We start from the raw sequence: 21,244 nt of genomic DNA, 5'->3' as shown, positions 1-21,244 counted from the left end.
CCAGCCTGGTGTACATATCAAACTGCAGGATAGCCAGAACTACATAGTGAGACCCTATCTTAAAAACAAAAAATAAAGTAAAATAAAATAAATATAAAATCTTAAAAAATAGTTCAACATAAAGTCTCACAACTCAGAGATTTTGTTACATTACTTGTCCTTTTTGAAAACTCCATCTTCTTCACGTAACCCTTAAACACATCTTATATATATATATAGCAAAATGTGAATAACACTGAACACATTTTATTAAGTATATACATTTCATGAATGTCAAGAATTAAGATAATATTGTTAGTCCTTTAAAACATAAGTAGTATTGCTTTCTATGAAAATAAAACATGGCTCCAACCAGGCCTACTAGTTTACATATATACACTAAGTAATAACTGCCTGGCTATGAAGAAGACAACTTAATGGTTATAATTAAGTTTATAATTTGTGAATGCTAATCCTCTGATAATGAAGAGAGGCTTAACATATGATTTCATGATGATAAGAATTAAGTCCTAACAATGTTCTGCTGACAGGCAGAATCACACTTTAGCAGTCAAAGCAAGGACCCCAAAGAGGTTGTGCTGCACAGAATTTTGTCAAGCTAGAATTGGTTTAAACTTGACAGACTATCACTCTTCATCTTGGAAATTATTTTTTCAATTTTGTTTATTTTTATTTTATCTGTATGCATATATTGCCTGCATGTAGGTAAGTGCACCTGTGCCGTACAATGCCCGCTGAGGTCAGAAGAGGTTGTCGGATCCCCTGGAACTGGAGTTACAGACAGTTGTTAGCTGCCATGTGGGTTCTGGAATTCGAACCTGGGTCTTCTGCAAGAACAACCAGTGTTCTTAACTGCTGAGCCATCTCTCCAGCCCCACATCTTGGAAATTCTTAGAGTTTTTTCAATAACATTTTCAGAATAACAGCAAGGGAAAATAAAATAATGAAAAGGCAAGTATTTTCCCAACATTATTTGTTAAGTTACATGTTATTTGTTAGCTAAAGACAATACAGATAAGAACTAAGGATATTTAAATCAACAAACACGTTTCCTTTCTCTTTAACTGTAAAAACCCTACCATCTTTTCAGTCAGAACTACTAAAGGATAACAACTAAATATCAGCGGCTTAACCAGTACCCATTTTTTTATGCTCCAAGCTTTCTGAAAAATCCTTTCAAATAATGTGAACCATGATTATCAATTACATCTTTAAAGGTGACATTACTCATTCCTTTATTGGGACAGAATTCTACACAAAGTCTGCTTGAATGATTAAAGACATTTATGCAAGTTCTACTTCTGTTTTCTTTCAAGTAGATAGAAGAAATCCAGAAAGAAGAGGTTATTTCAGTATAATGTCCTATAAATATAATATCATTTACAGTGCTTCAGTAAAAGGATTGAAGCCATTTACCAGGCACACAATAGACATCAACATAAATTTGCTACAAAAATTCATAAAGGCTCTACTGATAGGAGACCCAGTATTAAAAGCCAAAATTTACATAGTTCAAATTAGGGAGTCCATTAGGACTTATTTTGATATAAAGATGACTTAGGGATTTTGAGGGGCATAAGAAATAAACACTTGACAACCTCTATATTTGAGTCTTGAACTTTTTAAAAGTTAAAATCTCCCTTCAATGAGCAATCCTTACAGCTATTAGCAACAGAGGTTTTTAAAAAAGTGGAGACATTCTCTCTCCACTAGTCTTTTACTTCTGCTTAAAATAATCTTTTAGGTTTTTTGTTTATTTTTTTGCCCGTTTTTTGGTCTTTTTGAGACAGTCTCCCTGTAGTCCCAGCTGTCATGGAACTCACTATGTAGACCAGACTGGCCTTAATCTCCCAGAGATTTGCCTACCTCTGCCTCCCAAGTGCTGGGATTAAAGGCATGTGTCACTATGTCCAGCTTAAAATAAATGTTTTTAAATTCCACAAATTAAAAACAATTAGAGTATAATTTGACAACATAAGAAATTTTATCAAAATAAAACCTTACAATGGTTACTAAATGGGCAGCTAGAACAACTGCTTGCACTTGCATGTGCTTGTACATGCACACACACACACACACACACACACACACACACACACACACACACACACACATATTCAATCCTTACCCTGGGAGTTCTTTGGATTCACTGTGGGAAAAAGCCCAGAATATCAATATTGAAACTATAGCTGACACTGATTTTAGTATATAATGATCTGAAAACTACTCATGTCATATAGTAACAAGTCCCCAACCCCCACACCAACCAACCAACCAAATAAACAAACAGAAACCACTCTCAAAACTCTTGAGGGTAAAGAAGAATTTTGAACATGATAAAGTTTTCCCTCCATTCCCAAGGTTCACACACAGAGCATGAACTCTGGCTATGTGCCATTGCTGACACCATTTTGAATGTGCTTTCTCACTGAAAAATTCAGTGTAAGAGTATTGCATTTACAAGTGACTTTTGTTTCTTTTAAGAAGTAAGATGGGTGGAAATACTTCTAACATCTGTGTGTTAGCTTCAGCTGCTTCTATTCCAAACTTCTCACAACTCTTAGATGAGAAATTATTCCTTTAGGGTCTCTAAAAAGTAACAAATTTTACATGATTATTTGGGGAAAAAATCTAAGTGTAGTTCTTTCCTCATCTTTACTGTTTTTTAACCCTAAATGGCCTTTTTTACTTTGTTCGTGTGTCCAATAGGATTTCTATTTGCCCCCAAAATATTTTTGGAGGTCTGAGGATCATTTGAAAGCACAGTTTCTAGACAAAGAAAATGCTATTTAACTGATATCTAAGATGTTTGTATCTTTGGCACTTTAATTTCACTAAAGAAATACATTTGAGAAGTCATTGCATGGAAATGGTGCCTTGTGGTAGTATCTAAAAGTATTTATATACTTGATCTATCAAGGGGAATTGCTCTATACTGCCTATGTGTCCTCTATTCAATTAATAGTCTCTTTCCAAGTAAGAACTACACAGGCCTCATGTTCTAGTGCTTTTATGGTCTCTCTGTGAATCAGAAACAATAAAGTTCAGAGTCCAAATCTACAACTCTATTTTGGTAAATGGTCATTTACTTGATTTTTTTTTTTTTTTCACTGAGACACAGAGTCCCCCTATGTAGCACAGGCTGATTGATCTCTCTATCTTTTAAAAAATGTTTTAAAAATATTTTATTATTTTTATTTTATGTGTATGAGTGTTTCGCCTGCTTGTATGCAAATACTGATACCATTTTGAATGTGTTGTACAGTGCCCACAGAGGTCAGAAAACAGTTGTCAGATTCCCTGGAACTGGAGTTACAGACGGTTGTTAGCCGCCATGTAGGTGCTGGGAATCAAACCTGGGTCCTCTGCAAGAGCAGTCAGTGTTTTTAACTGCTGAGTCATCTCTTCAGCCCCACAGGCTGATCTTTAACTCATGATCCTTCTGCTTCAGTCTCCTGAGTACTAGGATTACAGACATGCCCCACCATGCCTGGCTTTGACTGATTTTCTGAAAAATTAATTTATAACAAAAAATTAGTGGAATTTTTAAAGTAAAATAAGATACTTGTATATGCTTATATGCATTATGCTTAAAACATGACAAAAAGGCACAGAGATATGCCTTAAACTTCAGTCTTGTTCTCTTGACTGGAAATGGAAACACAATGATATGACATGTGGCAGGATTCCTCTTAGGACTACCGTGTGTAGATCAGCCATCAATCCTGCTTCATTAGTCAGACCAATAACACCATGCTGAACAACTGAACTTCCCCCTGGTATACATGTGAAACTCTGAGCAGTAACTCAATAGACAACAGATCCCAATTCACAGCCATATTGCTAAATAAAGGACATGTGATTTCCCAAAATATAAGCTACCCTGGTTTTATCAATAATATTCTTTCAAGTGCAACTGTGTATAACAAGGCCAGAGATTTCCAAATGGCCTCACAGACAATTCAGCATATGCCAGTCACATATTGTACAAATATCACTATTGTCTGGGCTCTGAAAGGTAGAGTCCAAAATGACCTGAGAGATACGCTACTTCAGATGCCTCATTTGGCAACCAGACTTGTCCAGTTGCAACAGAGAGACACATGCAACCTCCCTAAGATCTCAAGCTTATGAACTCAAATCACTGTCGATTTTGTTGCTCATTAACTTTTTTAAAACTAGAATCATTTTAAATTCATCCCTTGTGCAAATTTGAGTGTGAGACATATTCTTAGTTATCAATTTATGCTTCACTTCAAAACACTGGAAAGTAATTGTCAAACAGAGGCTGCACTACATGACTGGGGAAGTCACAGTAGTTACGTAGCCTTTAAGACTGATTCCTCAGAGATGTAGAGAATTTGTTTAAATGTATTTTAGCAATTTCTAGTGTCAAAATTTTTGAACTTTAAAAAATATTGCTTCCCACAATCTGTCAGTTTTCTTGTTTATCCATTAAAAATGTGAATTGGGAAAGCAATAATTATAGCTAGGAATTAAAATGTATGTATTCAGTTTTGTACAATTTTTTCCTTACATGGAAAAGAAATTATATTTCTCAAATAACTGCAATATAATTGCATACTGGTCATTGCAAATAACTTCATCTTGCAATGGTGAACAGACTCTCTTCACAGTTGGAAATTTCTCATACACAAGGCTATAGAACATCTGCTATGATTAGACAGAAGAAATTATATTAATATGTAAATACACATATGATAGCATCAATAATTGTAAAGAGAAGTATAAACAGAAATGAACTATAATAGAGGAAGATAGGTGAAAAAAGAGCTAAATATAGTCAAATAAATATTGTATTGAAAAGATATGAATCTTAGAGAACCACAATGAAGAAACAGTCTGGAATGGTATTAAACCATTCTATAAAACAGACAAAGCTAAATTATTTTTTCAATTACCAAATGATGGTATAGGACTACTGTAGACCAATTATATCATAGAACAGTTGCTAGGTATAGTTCTGAAACCACTGAAGAGAAACTCTGCAACAGCGATTGTGGGTATTTAATTTTAACCCTTTGTAGGAAATGAGGAAGGGTGATTTTTCTCTTGTACAGGAAATCAAATAACAAATAAGCCAGACTTCCCAGACTCCCAGCACAGACCCAGAAGCTTTAAGCTGTTTTTATAGACACACAGTTCAATCACTCCAGGAAAGATACTTGCAATTTCCTACCAAAGAATTTTTAGGTAGTAAAATCTCCATTGCCCAAATCTAATTGGCAATCAGGTGGGGAGGTTGGAAAGCCTGCATAAATGGCTATCTCTGTTGTAAAATTTAACCCTTTGGGACATAAATAACAGAATGTCCACACCAAGTTCTTGGGTTTTCTGCTTTATTGACGAAACTAGCAAGCCATAAAAATCCCCTCATCTTTGCTACAGAGATATTTCCACTAATGTGACCCTGTGCTCTAAGAAAAGAGCCATGATTTCCTCCAGCCAATTAAGGAGTGGCGTGGACCAAGCTCCAAGGGAGCCACACAGCAGTGGCCACTTAGCCCTTCCTTGTCAGGAAAGAAAACAGGAACCACAAGCCTCTAGAGCAGCATTTTCACAGAGGGCTAAGCAAATTCTCGACAAATGAAGTTCAATAAAAAACAATCTCACCGCCAGAAGCCGAGGCACAAACAGCCGATGCCCCATCCCCAGAAGTTCCAGCACTCGGCACGCATACTCATTCACCAGCTTGCTCCTCTCGTCATGCATGTCCTGGGACTTTTTGACAGGAGGTGTGAGCTTAGCAGCTGGGGCTGGGCAGGGCACCCCTTCTTCCATGAGCAGTAAGTAGGTATCCAGAATGAGAAAGCTGGATTTTTAAAATCCACAATCTTAAGAACTGCAGAGAGAGGGGAGCCAGGCTATGTCTCCCAGGAACGATGCACAAGATGGTCTGTGATGAGAACTGTCAGCTAATGTCACCACGAGAAAAACATTTTGGCCAAATTATCAACTACGCATGAGCCCTGAAGTAGGCTGGAAAATGAAATAATCAAATGCTGATATAAATAAAAAAATGGCAAATGCAATTGAATCCAAGAAAATGGCCAGGAGCGATGCAGGAAGAGTTCAGGTACATGTGTAAAAATGCACAAGCTGCTCAGAAGGGTCTAGCATGTGAGAATGTGTGAGTATGCAGGAGAGAGAGGGAGAGAGGGAGAAGGAAAGGGAGAGGGAAAGGGAGGGAGGAAGAGAGGGAGGGAGGAAGGGGGAGAAATTATAAACAATTTCAATCAACTTGACTCTGATGAACCTGAGAATCTCTCAAGGGTACAAGAGAGAGAGAGAGAGAGAGAGAGAGAGAGAGAGAGAGAATATTTGTGTATGAGCAGGCAGCAGTAGCTGTAGCCAGGAAGCCAGAGCAGTTGAGGAGCTGCAAGGAGAAAAGGATGAGCTCATTGCAATCCGTGATTCCTGACAAGCAGCACTGGCTGCTGCCTAGCTGCTGCTGCCTAGCTGCTTCTAGCTGTGAATCAGTAATGAAGGGGTAAGAAAGGAAGGGGACTGAAGGGAGGGAGGTAGGTGAATGAGCATGCAGAGTGTGTCTCATGGGAGAATGCTGTAATAAGAAGCCAATGGCAAGCCGTTGGACAGATATGCTTCCCCCTCCCAGTCCACCTTCAATCAGCGCTAGTCTGACAGTTTATGCTGTTGAATCTTAAACCCACAGACAGATGAAGTAGCTTCTCCAAACGTGATGATCACAGGAAAATCCAACGGACAGCCATCTAAAAGGCTGACCCTATTCACTCTTGCTTTCTAGCAAAAAGAGATAGGTGTCTGATCTTATCTGTGTTCAAAATGGGAAGCCCCAATCCTTGTCAGATTACTGAAATCTCCACAGAAGAAAGATGTGAGGGTAAAATAATAATATGAACAGAAGAGAAGGACCCAGCTTCTAGTAAGTGACACACCCTCAAGTTAAAGTGTTCATGCAATGGTAATGACTCTTTGCAATGGCAGGATGTACAGAAGAAACACAGCACACTGGGAAGGATGGCCATGCTTATAAACATGCAATATGCTAAAACATAGAAACCCATAACATAATATTAAGAGAATACATGTTAGAAACCACTGAAGTTGCTAAAGAAACAGACCTTGATAAACAGTAGCTTAAAATGTCATTTTTTTCGAGTAGTAAGATTCTGATGTTTTAAAAACAAAACAAAATATGGTTTTGATCTTCTCTGATTAAATGAATTATTTCTTAATAAGGCTGCTAGCACGAGGAATTAGCCATAATTTAAAATTTTCCCATCTGCATGATAAAGTGATTATTTATTTTAATTGAATAATCATTTGTGTCAAAATGAAAGCACGAGATCACCCTCAGGGATAGTCTCTTAATATTATCCTAACAATTATCTAATCCACTTCAGTATCCTGGTTGTGCGTTCTGCAGGTGGTCTCATAAGTTCCACACCAGTATCTTCATATGAAGTTTTAGCATGGCACAATGAGTAAGAAGGCCACAGCAAGTTTTTTTTTTTTTTTTGAGTCCTAATTTCCTACTCTGGCATGCAAGAGCTACAAATCTGGAAGTAATCAAATAGAAACATATTTACTGACACATATATGTAACCCTAGTAAGAGAGAGAGAGGTTAGTTATGGAGCTGGGTTTAAAAGGAAAGAAGCAGGAAGGGATATATTGCCTCCCTTAACAACGTATCATTTGACTTGTTTCCAAAATATCAAGAAAAATTTAAATATTAAACATTAAGATGTATATTGTGTCACATACCTATAATCCAGCACTTGGGGAGGGATCCCAGCACCGGGGAGGGATCCCAGCACCTTTATTGAGCTGCCTAGGATGAGGCATATTGTGTTGGAACTGGGAGATTAAGCATGAAGGAAGTACTGATCCTTTCATATTCTACACCCACACCCACACCCCCCCACACCCCACACCCCCACAGAGGGAGGCAGGGAGAGAAAGAGAGAGAGAGAGAGAGAGCACTTCATTTGACTTTGTCTATACACTTGCACTTGAAAAGAAAGTGCTATTGATAGGTGAGTATAAAAAGCACTGCCAAAGGCATTTCACTTCTGAAAATATGGCTTGTGGTAGAAGGAATAATTCAGTGATGCCTTGGGAATTCTTTGACTAAGGGTCTTATATAGCACAGGTTGGCCTTAATCCCTTTATGTAGCTGACACTGGCCTTGAATTCCTGATCCTCCAGCATTCTCTCACTTTGGAATTATAGACATGTGCCACCAAGTCAAGCTTACAGTAATTTATCTGATCTACTTCTTTTGGTTTGTTTGTTTTTTGAGATAGGGTCTCTCTGTAGCCCCAGTTGGCCTGGAACTTCCTATGTAGACCAGGTAGTCCTCGATCTCACAGCAATCCATCAGTCTTCATCTCTTGAGTGCTGGTCTGATCTACTTTTTTTTTTTTTTTTTTTTTTTTTGGTCTTTTTGATGCAGGGTCTCCCTTTACCCCCAGCTGTCCTAAAACTTACTATGTAGACCAGGCTGGCCTTGAACTCACAGAGATCCCCCTGCCTCTGCCTCCTGAGTGCTGGGATTAAAGGTATACGCCACCATGCCCAGCTTGATCTACTTTTTAGAATAGGAAGATGTTTCAGCCCACATCAAAGAACACTTCAAGTGTTTATGTTTTTCTCATATAAACTAGAAATGAAAAACTTCTTGCCTCAAAAGATTCTGGTAAAAAGAAACAATGAATCAAATCATTTTAGAACTGTATGGTTTGACTCTGATGCTCATAAAAGAAATTAAAAGTATTAAATGCGATAATTAAAAAATATTATATTAGTAAACCAAGTACTTAAAATATTGAGGTACATTCGACAGAGTACTACACCAAAGGCATTCTAACAGATGGTCATGAACCTCAGTTTCCTAACCTCCCCATCATGCTGCTCCTTACAAATCTATCCTCTATGCCTTTACCTTCTAGAGTGTCTCAGTCCTGGTCCTATTTTCAGGTTGTCCTTTCAGACAGGATATTGATCAATATCAAGTAAAGTAACTGTTCTGGACTATCACTCAGTGATATAAAAGAATGGATTCTGGGAATTTTTAAAGCCATAGAAAAGTTACCTTCATCCCAACATTTCTTGTGATTTTTTTCTAAGACCCAAATAACTTATTTACTGCTGATGTGGTTTAGAAACACGTCACAGAACATTTAAAAAATATTTTTTACTTATAAAATACAATAGTTAAGAAATTGGAATAGAAACATCTGAATTAACTAGTTAGTAATACATGCTTTTTCAAATTTTCTAATATTACCATAATAGAGATTTTTTCTTTTCTTTTGTAAATTTTTTATTGATTTTTTTTGTATTTCATACAGAACATCTTAATCCATCCCAATTATCTTTATACCCCTGTCCCCACTGGCACCTTCCCATAGTACACACCCCCTGATACATTCTGTCACTTGTATTAAGGCCTACTGTGTCAAGTTAGTCCCCCCGGATGTCTCTCAGTGCAAATTCATCCACTGGGGTCTAGTCCTTTAAGAAGATTAACTCTTCCTCACCCAGCAGAAATCTGCTGCTAATAATTCTTCGACTAAGATTGGGCCCTGATGCCCATTTCCACAGTCCTATGCTGGGGTTTTGTCTGCTTGAGTTTGCATAGGTCTTATGCATGTTGACAGCATTGATGTAGGTTCATATGAACAAGATCCCAGGAGCCTGTAAGACTCTTATTTTCATATGGTCATGCACCAATAGAGATTTTTTTTTCAATTATAAAAAGTAGTTTCAAGATAAAATGGGAATTTGAATGAATTATCCATAGAGGTAGAAAAAACTTTTTTTTAAAAATCCATTTAGCTTCTCTGCCTGAAGTTTTGGAATAAATCTGATCAAAGGCAGGATAAGAGAAAAACCAACAAAACTTCAACATGCAGGGCACATACATATGGAGAAACCAATTAGTAAATAACTGAAGGAATAGGTGAAACTTGGGATTGCTCAGCATCTAAAAAAAGAGCAGTGATGTTTCAGAGAAGTGACAAGGCAAAGGAAAAGTACTTTGAGCTTCTAGGGTGACAAATTGCAGGAAGGCAAATGTATGGGGAAATTACTGTGGATAAGCGTTAGTTAGTAAGGCTTCTGTATAGACTCCAGACTCCCTATGCCATCTCCTCTCCATTTCTAAGGCTGCAGAGCCTTCCTGGCATGGGAAATGGTGGGGATATCTTCACAGGGGCATCTATGTTCTACTTTCAGGCAGAGAGTTTATCTTGTGGCTGCCTTTCCTCAATTACCTCTAGCTCAAAAGAATTCTGTGTCACAGGGTAAGTTTGGGGATGGTACTCTCTGAAATCCTTTGCACTGAGAGAGGAATGAGGGAAAGGGCAAGCAATGGCCCCAAAGCCACAATATGACAACTAGAAGAGTTACTCTGGTCTGTTAGAAGCAAGTGGTCAGTGGTACAGTCCTGACTAGAGTCTTGTACTTGAGAGTGCTCTACCTGAGCCATTCTACTGTGTCCTGGCTGCCATATATGTTCAGGACATACAGAGATTTACATGCTAAGATGAAAAAACACATTTGACTGAGTTCACTGGTCTACAATTAAGAACACTGAATTTTAAAAAGTTAGGCTGTTATTTTGGTGGTAACAAAGATGAAAATGTAAACTCTCTAACCTTCAGGACCTTAAAATCAGTGAGGAATCCAAAGATGATACAACAGGGTTTATGCTGGGCTAGTGGCACATACCTTTAATCCTAGCACATGGGGGGCAGAGGCAAGAGGACCTCTGTGAGTTCAAGGCCAACCTGGTCTACATAGTGAGTACCAGACCAGGTGGGGCTACAAGGAGATCTTGCTTCAAAAAGACCAAAAGAAAAGAAAAGAAAAAGATACAACTGGGTTTAACGGACACTAATAAAAAGAGGAACACAGTCTATACCGTAAAACAGGGATACCACGGTTAATCTCAGTACTCTGGAGGCAGAGGAAGGTAGATCTCTGTTTGAAGCCTGGTTTATATAGTAAGTTTTGGGCCAATCAGGGCTACATTATGAGACCCTGTCTCAAAAACAAATAGATAAAGGTAAAAATAACTCTGGAAATATTAATAAAATAATCAGTCATAGACTAATAAGACACTGCCAAATTACCTACTTCTTGGGCTCACTCTGAAGACAGACTAAGTGGCAAAGCAACCATGCTCTCTCCACACGAGGAGGAGTAGAAGTGCAGCAGTATAGTTCTCTACCTATTTCTCTTTTGTCTGGCTGACTACTTTTTAAAGATGAACTCTTTATAATTTGACAATTTCATAAGATCCAAACACCAGGTCAGACAAAGATACCATGAGTAGTCCTGACACTGTAAAATCCCACACTACTCATAACTTTCTGCCACTCAAGTCTTAATTCTGCCCAACACTGTGCTACAAAATTCTGGATGCAGGAAGACAGATCCAATACTGCTTCTAACACTATGGATTATTCAAAGTACTGACAAAAAGGTGAAAATGAAATGTAATGAGACTGAGCTTACAAGTCATACCACAGGGAAATGAGTCTCATTATTTTATAGTTTTAACTCATACATCAAATAAATAGAGTATAAAATAAAAGATATAACAGTTCAGGTTACACATCTATAGGATTTCAAAGAAAAAAGGTTCCTGAGAAATATTGTAGACTGAACTGTGTTTTGTGTGTGTGTATATGTTTGTTTTGTTTTGTTTTTAGGAATGCTCTGCTCTCTTGTGAGATAGGGCACAACTGATGAAGGATGTTTTTATATTGTTGTTACTGCTTGCTCATTTTTAAACAAAAAGATAATGGTCCTTTCCTCAAAGTAATTTAGAATACTCTGAGTAGAACTGACAGCATCACTAGTACCCTGGCACCTATCCTTGTGGTCGGACTTAGTGTGATGCCTTAACTAATGAAAGAAATTGCTCTATAGATGCTTTGCAAGGTGCTTGGTATGTCTCTGTTTCCATATCTGCATTGACAGGTATCTCAGAAGGTATCATGCTTTATTACTATACATTTTAGTTGTTGGAAGACCACTATGTATAGGCAGAAATAGGACACTTCTAGATAATAGTCTCAGTATATATATTAAATTGATTTACTAAGGTATGAATGGCATACATAGAACCGTAGATAGTTAATGTATACAACTTGATGGACCTGGGTGTAAGTGAAACAATTACCATTATCAAGATCACAAACTTACCCACTATCTCCCCAATTATCCCTTGCCTCCACCATTTTTTTTTTCAGTTAGAATACTTAAGACCTATCACAGTAAGATGTTTTATAACATAGCATGAGTATATTTCTTTTTTTTTCATGTGACATTAATTAAACTATTTGAAGACAGACTTAATTTTCTTTCCTCTAAGCTAATCTTCCCTGAATCTAGCTGGGTCTAATGTGGGTTGATTCTGTGACCATTTTAGACTGCTCACAATCCTGCCTTGATGCCTCAAGTATACAGATGTTTCATTAATGTTTCTCAATATAGTGCTGACCATGAAAAAAATAACTAGATTTTATAACAGAGTTGTAAAATAATGGGAGTTTAGATTCTAGAAGATACCAAGATCTAATAATCTTGCTCATCCTATTGATAAAAAGACCAAGGCAGTAGGTAAGTGACTGCTCACGGTCTTAAAACTTGCAGAAGGCAGATCAAGGAAGTTTAGATCATAGGGTCATTTCACAACAGGGACTTCAGCATTTCCTGCACTGTAATTTGCTTTCAAATAGCTCATTAAAAAAAAAAAAAAAAGGTCTTATTAGGACTGTGCTTCACTGCTCTAGCTGCATAGAATTGGTCCAGAACCCGTGTTTACCACCTGCTTTGAAGGAATCTAAGATTCTTATAGTTGAGAGACAGAGAAAGTGGGGGAGGGTATATTGGGGGTTGGAGGCATATCTACAGCCTGCTTCAGAATAGTCACTTTTAAACATATACTTGTAACAATACAGTACACCTGCCCCTAGGTTTTAAATGATAGACATTGTCCATTTCAATCAAACAGTTCAAGTGGCTCACTCTTAGAAACTCTGCTAGTGTCTACTTAAGAGCTTTTTTTCTTGAAGCCATGTTTGTGATATAGGTTTGAAAATGGAACATTATCTCAGGTCTTTTCATCCTCTTCTCTGAGACATGTGTATAAAGCTCATCTTTATTTTCATGCTTGAACAGAAGGCATAGATATATGTTAGGAGAGGCTTTTTAAAAAATTTAAAATTGATCAATTAAAATGATGACATATAGAAATCTAGATTAATTTGTGATCCTCTAAGCTAGACTAGCACTTTGATTTTTTTTTTTTTGGTCTGTATATGTTTTGCCACTGTTGTAAAGAATAGTAAATATTGCACTGATTTTGATAAGTTGTGAATTGCCTTGACCTTCTCTGATCCATCTCCAAGTTTCTATTAAATTGGCAATCTCTGACATCTTCACATTGCATAGAATGCTTGAGCTATTTTAACAGCTGTCACAGAGAAAAATAATATTTTTAGTAAAGGATACGGGTCAATTCATATATTACTGAATTTGTTTCTATAAAACAAATTGAATATGTCAAGATGGAGACCTACAGTTTTTTAATGCACAAGTCCAAGTTTCATAACAAAGGTGGTAATAATTTTAAAACCTCTTTGCACCCCACCCCCACCAGCATACATTCATTCACAGCTTCAAATGGGCTCAGTAGAACTTCAGAGCTGGTAAAACAAAATACAAGAGCTGAAATGAGTTTTCCTTTACTTTTACTAGTGGTAATATATTTTTTCTCACTCCCTTGTGAGCTTAACACCTGTCCACACTCAATACTGCAACATTCCCCACTTGATAGGCTTCTTTACTTAAGGAAGGCTTTAATTTTTCCAAGTAGGGCTTAATACAGCAACTTGCATATCAAGTAACTAAAGGTATAGTTAACAGGTTTTTGGTTTTGTTGGTTTTTTTTTTCTATGTGGGGTTTATAATGGCTGTGAACTATGGTAAGGCTTTAATATATAACACTATATCTAATTTGAATAATTACTTATGCCTATTTTACACCAGAGCATCTGACCTCAGAAACATTAAGTGACTTGACTGAGGTCACGTAGTTAGTGATGGGGTTCAGGTTATGTTATCACAAAATATGGCATCTTGGATATTTTACACTGAGTGTGTTTGAGAGACATCAGGGAGGATGTTTTCCCACACTGTTTCTTGAAGCAAGTTACAGAATCTCATGTTACCTGGGGAGAAGGAGCACTATTCTGTGTAGATGGAGAATGCTGAAAGGATCTGACTGAAAAGGCCTTGCTCAATCTCCCTTGAGTCTACCACTCCTATATCATACCTTTCAACCGGATACATTTTTCTTTAATTCTCCATTCTTCCCCAAATAAGAATGCTTTTGGGGGGGCACCTTTAGGACCTCATTTCCTTATGAAGGCTCCTGTGTAACATGACAGTTATATCATACAAATTTGTACAGTTTTTCTCTTCTCACTACACTTGATTTAAGGTTGAGAAAGAAGGTTTTCTCCTTTTAGTCTGTCTTTCTACCAAGGTCTGAGCCAAGAATTGGAAAGCAAGAGGGAAGATCTTTCTCCTTGGGCCCTGTATAACTGAATGGTAGCTGCAATTACATTTTTGGGTAATTACACATCAAACATTTAAGTGTTTGGAATATAATTTGAGCTATTTAAAATAGTGAAGGAAGTAGAATTAAGCAGGTGGGGTTCTAGGGCATAGTCTGGTGGATACAACAGTCATAAAGATACTGAGGAACTAAGGTATCTTTAGTTCTGGGAAAAAAAAAAAAACGTCAAAAGCAAAGTTAAAGCACATATCAAAGAACAGCATCCACAGCATAGTGGTCTTAGCTATGCCTTCCTCCTTCCTTTTCTTGATAATAAGAAGTCCTATTTAAAAACATTAAAAACAGAATTCTATTAGAACCCCCTCCTCACCAATCCATAAAGATTCAGAGCAGAGCTTTTTAAAATTTGGATCTAAGACCACTGGATTCTTTAAATTTCTACATCTAACCAAGACCTACTGAACCAAATCTCTGAGGGTAGGAAATAGGTCTGATTTTTAAAAATGTTTACACAGAAATTTCTGTTTTTTTTTTTGTTTTTTTTTTTAAATGAAATCTTAAGCTGGGTGTGGTGCTGTATGCCTTTAGTCCCAGCACTTGGGAGGCAGAGGCAGGGGGGATCTCTGTGAGTTCAAGGCCAGCCTGGTCTACAAAGCGAGCTCCAAGCCAGCTGGGGCTACAGGGAGGCCCCATCTCAAAAAGACCAAAAACAAGCAAACAAAAAAAAAAAAAAACCAAGAAACCTTTGGGGGAAAAAAATGGAGTCTTGCTATACAGCCCAGGATGGCCAAGAACTAGCTCTACAACCCATGCTGGTCTAGAACTTCCAGTTCTCTTGCTTTATCTTTCTGAGTGCTCAGATTATAGACGTGCTACCATGTGTGGCCCCAGGGACTGCTGTCACATTGAGGCTGAAAGTCAATGACTGAAAGAAAAATCAGGGTTGGAAAGATGGCTTAGCCATTAAAGGCCAAGGCTCACAACCTAAACATTAAAGGAAAAACCAATGGAATCTTATATGGTTCCACTGTAGTTATAAAGTATATATTAAAATAATTTAGAAAGTCCAATCAAATATCATAATGGTCTGTAAGGTAAGCTAAGACTGTCAATGTGTTAGAGCATTAAATGCTTTGTTTCAGCTTTGATGTTATGTATAAGAAGTTCCAAGTTCAAAAGCAATGGCACCCCAATTCCAGGGGCATTTCAGTGGGGTTTCTTCATATCTAGAAAACATGGTTGACTTTCATGCCTACATTCTACAAGATCAGCATCACCCCATATCAAAATCAGATAAGAACATAACAAAAGAGTCTAGAGAGATGGCTCAGTGGTTAGGAGCTGAAGCAGGAAGATCACAAGTAGGATGCTAGCCTGGGATACAAAATGAGATCCTGTTTCAAACAAAATTATTATGGCACTGGAGAGATGACTCAGCAGTTAAGGGCATGGCTGCTCTTGCTGAGGACCCAGGTTCATTTCCCAGCACCCACATGGTGGATAACCACTACCTGTAACTCCAGTTCCAGGGGATCCAATGCCCTCTTCTGACCTCTGCAGACACTGCATGCATGTGGTACATATACATACAATCAGGCAAAACACTCATACACATGAAACAAAAATAAATAAATTTTTAAAAGAATATAACAAAAAAGAAAACTATAGGCAATTATCCTTGCTGACTGTACATATAAAATTCTTAAGGAAGGGGCTAGAGAGATGGCTCAGTGGTTAAGAACACTGGGTGTTCTTGCAAAAGACCTGGGTTCAAATGCTGGCACCCACATGGCAGCTAACAACTGTCCATAACTCCAATTCCAGGGGCTCTGATGGCCTCTACTGTCCTTTGCAAACATTGTACAATATGGGTGCACTTACACACATGCAGGCAATATACTCATACACATAAAATAAAAATAAAAAAATTTAATTTAATTTTTATCAAAATAAAAATATTTTTTTAAAAATAAAAATAATTATTAAGGAAGCAATAACAAATCAAATTCAATAGCATCTAAAAAGGTTATACACAACCATGAAGGAAGATTTATACCAGGGAAGAAAATATATTTTAATATGTATAAGTTGAGAAATGTTAATAGATCATAGCAACAAAATGAAGTATGAAATCCATATAATCATCTCAAAGGACATAGAAAAAGCATTTGAAAAGATTCAACAATGTTTTCTGATTAAAAACTCTCCAAAAATTAGGTATGGGCTGACTAGACTTTGCTGCTGGCTTGTAGGGGCCTGGACTTCCTTGTCTTATAACCTCTCCTTGTACACAGACCTTTTGAGATTGCCTAAGAATGCCTGACTTGGTCTTAGGCTAAGAAATGGAAGCAAAATAAGTGTCCCTCAACTGGCAAGTAGATAAGGAAAATGTGGTACATTTATACAATGTAGTTCTACTCAGTGGTAAAGAAAGATGAAATCATGAAATTTGCAGGTAAATATGGAACTAGAAACTGCTATGCTAAGTGAAGTAATACAGACTCAGAAAAACAAACGACATTATGTTCTCCCTCATTTGTGGATCTTAGCCCCAAATCCTTATAAGTGAGTATACATCCTGATGTAATTGTAGTAGCCAGGAAAATGGAAAGAAAACATGATGGTAAAAGTAAAGGAGGAGCCTGAGAGGAATAGGAGACAGGTGTTACCAAGGGGGAGATGGGTAAAATGGAGGTATTTAACTGGGAGGGTAACAGGGAGGGTTATACAAGGAACCATGAGGTAAAGGAAGAAGGAGCTCAAAAGAGGGGTGGTCACAGGAGACAGTTATTATCAAGTGTGAATAGAAAAAAATGGGGGTACTTTAACTGGAGAGGGAGGAGGGAGAGTTAGACAGGGAGAGAGAGCTGAGAGATAAATAATGCTTAGCTGGTGAGAAAAACCAGAGGAAATATATTAGTTCAACAGCCTACTGAAAAATTACACATACAATATCTCTACATGAGTCTATGTGTATAGCTGAAGCTATATAATAAGAAACAGTGCTAGACAGGAGAAACCTCCCTTTGAGTTGTTGGCCAGGGTAGTCCAAGAGACTCCCCAAATTACACAGGCTATTGCTACAGCCCTTGATTGCTTAAGACCCTAAGTCAGGGCATACTTTGGACACAAAACTTGGAGCAATGGAGCTACAATTGACCTGGAAGCCATGTCCCTGAAGGCTAGCTCTCATAGTTTTGGAAGGCACTATACAAACTGTTAAGGGAGAAAATTAATCAATGGTCCATCACCAGTTTTAAAGCCTAATAACAAAAACAATGACCAACACAGCAAAAATAGATAGATAGATAGATAGATAGATAGATAGATAGATAGATAGATAGATGATAGATAGAAGATAGGTAGATCATAGATAGAAGATAGACAGATGATAGATAGATAGATAGATAGATAGATAGATAGATAGATAGATAGGCAGACAGATGTGACACTTTTATCTTGGGGGCAATCTAATTGGACTTAAAACCCATTCAATGGGAAGGAACTCATGTGTGGTACTGGAAATATAGCCAAAAACACATGGTTGGAGAGGTCATAGATCTTAGATAACACCCTAAGTCTGTCATCTTCCTAGATAAATGTAATTTCTTACTATATAATAAATATGGATTCTTATATTTACAGACAAGTATGCCAGGTACCACTCATCAAGGAAGTTTCTTTTGCAACAGACAGAGGCTATTACAGAGTTCCACAACTGGCCATACACAGAGAATAAGTGTCTGAGATGCTCATCCCTGAGTGACACATCTACAATGGAACTGCTACGGGCTCATGGAACATAGTGGAACAAGGCGGAGAGAGACTACTAATGCATCTTTCAACTCTCATCAACTAAGCTCCCTCATGAAACAGGGGGTGATGAACACAAAAGGCCATAAATGGCCAAAGCACAGAGAATAACAGTCTGCAGAGTGTAGGTCCATGGACATGATTCCTACATAAACTTCACCCACCCAGGGCTCAGGAACTATTGTGAAAGAGGGGGCAGAAAGATTGTAAGAGTCAGGGGAGGAGGTACATGATCATATGGAAACAGTCTTACAGGCTTCTGGGACCTTGCTAATATGAACCTACTACAATTGTGTCAGCATGCACAAGACACATGCAAACTCAAGCAGACAAAACCATACTTTATCACTGAAATCTACCTGATGACTTTATATCCATGCTCAGATGCCAAGGAGCTCAGAAAGTAACTGACTGTGACTAGTAATAATCAGATATATAGAGATTAGAAATGCATGTGCATCTTAGTGTCAATTGTATTAAAAATGAATTTTTCTGTATGAAACTGTATTTTAATGGAGATCTTTTTTAAAGTTTAAAACCTCATTTAATTTTATGTCTTATAGGGTTTATATGGAGTACAATATTGTATAACTGTATTAATTCAACTATAAACCTAAAAATTTATGGCCAATTTTGAAAGAGATGCATCTTAGCTCTGGAAATTGTTATTGAATACGTCAATGCTGTTGTAATGAAATGCTTCTTCTAGTTATATGGTTATTAAATAATTAAAAAGCAAAACAAAACAAACAAACAAAAAACCAAGCATAGAACTGGGGAAATGGGCAGCAGGCCCCAACCTCAAAAGAAGAACTACTGGCAGCTGATTACTGTTTAGGTGAGGGAGAGTTGATCTTCCTTAAGGGATAGAGTCTATATAGGCTGCCTAGACTCTAGTGGATGAAATTGCACTGAGGAATGTCTGGGAGCACTAATTGTTCTAAAGGCCTTAACATTTATGCATGAAATATGTTGAAGGGGGCTATAGGAGGGTTCAGATGGGGGAGGGGGTGTCTAAATATGATTAAGATGTATGAAATGCACAAAAATTCAATTAAAATATACATTAAAAATAAATTATCACTATTTAAAAAAATTCTTTAGAAATATATGCCCACTGTAACTAAACAATAAAAAGCATTTAAAGAAAAGCTTTTAAAAATTAGGTCATAGGAAGTTTACTTCAACTCCTTATCAAACATCATATCAATTAGAAAAGGATCTTATTCCTCTAAGACCAGAAATAAGACAAAAAATGCCCACTTTCACAATTCTTATTAAATTTATTACAACTATTAGCTAGAGCAATAAGACAAGAGAAAGAAAAAAAGGCCATTCAAATAGGAAAGAAGGAACTCAAATTATCCTGCTGCTTGTAGGTGATATAATTTTTTATATAGAAAAACCTAAAGACTCCACCAAACTGCTATAAGGACCTGTAATGAACTGAATAAGGTAATAGATGCAAAAATTACCAAATAAAAATATCAGTTTTTGTACACCAATAGCAAAATTTCTAAAAAACAAAATAATTTCATTCACAATAGTTACAAAAAACATAAAGCCAAAAATCTAGGAATAAATTTAATCAAAGTAGATGATTTATACAATTAAAAACTACAAAACACTGGTAAGATAAATTAAGGACACAATACAAAAATGGGAATATATTCCATGTCTATGTATTAGAAGAATTAATATAGTTAAAATGTCCGTATTACCAAAAGTAACCAACCTAGGTGTATATCAACTGATGAATTTATAAAGAAAATGTGATCTCTCTCCACAACATAATATTATTTAGCCATAAAGAAGAATTAAATTCTCTCATCTACAGCAATGTGATGGAAGAGACTACCATGTGTCATCACTTACATGTAGAAACCAAAATGTCATTCTCAAAGAAGTTGAGAATAGAATAGTGGTACCAAAGCCAGGCCTAGGGGCATATGCATGCCTGTAATCCCAACACTGGGGAGATGGAGACAAGCAGTTCAGGAGTTCACAGCCAATAGTCTGCACTACATACATATGTACATACACACACATACATAGATAAAAATAATATCCTAAAAATAATGTATTTGAGCATCACCTATCTAAAATTCCCTTGAGTTTTGAGGGTTTGCATGAGCACAAGAACATTAATAAATTCATGTCTTTTATCTGATCTCCTGTATAACCATGGAGAATTGACTACTGGGGAGGGCAGATTATTTCATTAACAATACAACTTGCTTAAGTAATCATTACATCCTTTTGAGAATGACTTATTATTCCCTTCAAGATTTCATTTATTAATATCAATTGTTAGTTTATTTCAAGAGCCATCATAAATCCTAGAGAAGGACTTAACTACTGTCATTTTCTTATACCACAGTAATTCCTAAATAGGTATCCTTATATTCAAAACATTCTAAATAGGTATCCTTATATTAAAAATATTCTCAATAGGTATCCTTACATTCAAGACAACTGTAGTGCTCAGCACTCATCAAAGAAACTTCTTTTTTGAAACAGATAGAGACTGACTTCAAAGTTCCACAACTGGTCAAAATACAGAGAATAAATGACTATGAGTTGTCCAGCCTTAAATGACACATGTACAATGCAACTGCTACACCAACTAAGGCTCAGAGAACATCAGAAAGAGGGGGCAGAAAGAATGCAAGAGCCAGCCAGACAAGACACCTGCTCCTAGCTAATGCATTCTAGACATGATAGGAAAGCTACACCAATGAAATCTCCACAGTATAATAGCCTAGCAAGCTCTGCATAATGATGAAACTAGATGACATTCCAATGTGAATATAGGAAATTTTACAGGGTC

General features: G+C 37.0%; 1 protein-coding gene across 6 annotated transcripts in view; it reads right to left on the bottom strand.

Moving 5' to 3' along the window:
- Positions 1-21,244, bottom strand: part of Rabgap1l (RAB GTPase activating protein 1 like) — an 848,174-nt gene that overhangs the window by 160,661 nt on the left and 666,269 nt on the right. The window contains exon 1 of one of the 6 annotated variants that reach the window (XM_008826097.3): positions 5,635-6,200. The exons of the other annotated variants lie outside the window; for them this stretch is intronic. Within the exon in view, the coding sequence (XP_008824319.1) occupies positions 5,635-5,802 (168 nt within the window). The 5' untranslated portion in view covers positions 5,803-6,200. Of the gene's footprint in view, positions 1-5,634; positions 6,201-21,244 lie in introns of those variants that run through there. 6 annotated transcript variants of the gene reach the window in all.

This window comes from Nannospalax galili, unplaced genomic scaffold (genome assembly GCF_000622305.1).
Source record: "Nannospalax galili isolate Female #2095 unplaced genomic scaffold, S.galili_v1.0 scaffold429, whole genome shotgun sequence".
Classification (NCBI taxonomy): Eukaryota; Metazoa; Chordata; class Mammalia; order Rodentia; family Spalacidae; genus Nannospalax; species Nannospalax galili.
This window is presented reverse-complemented; position numbering and strand designations above follow the sequence as displayed.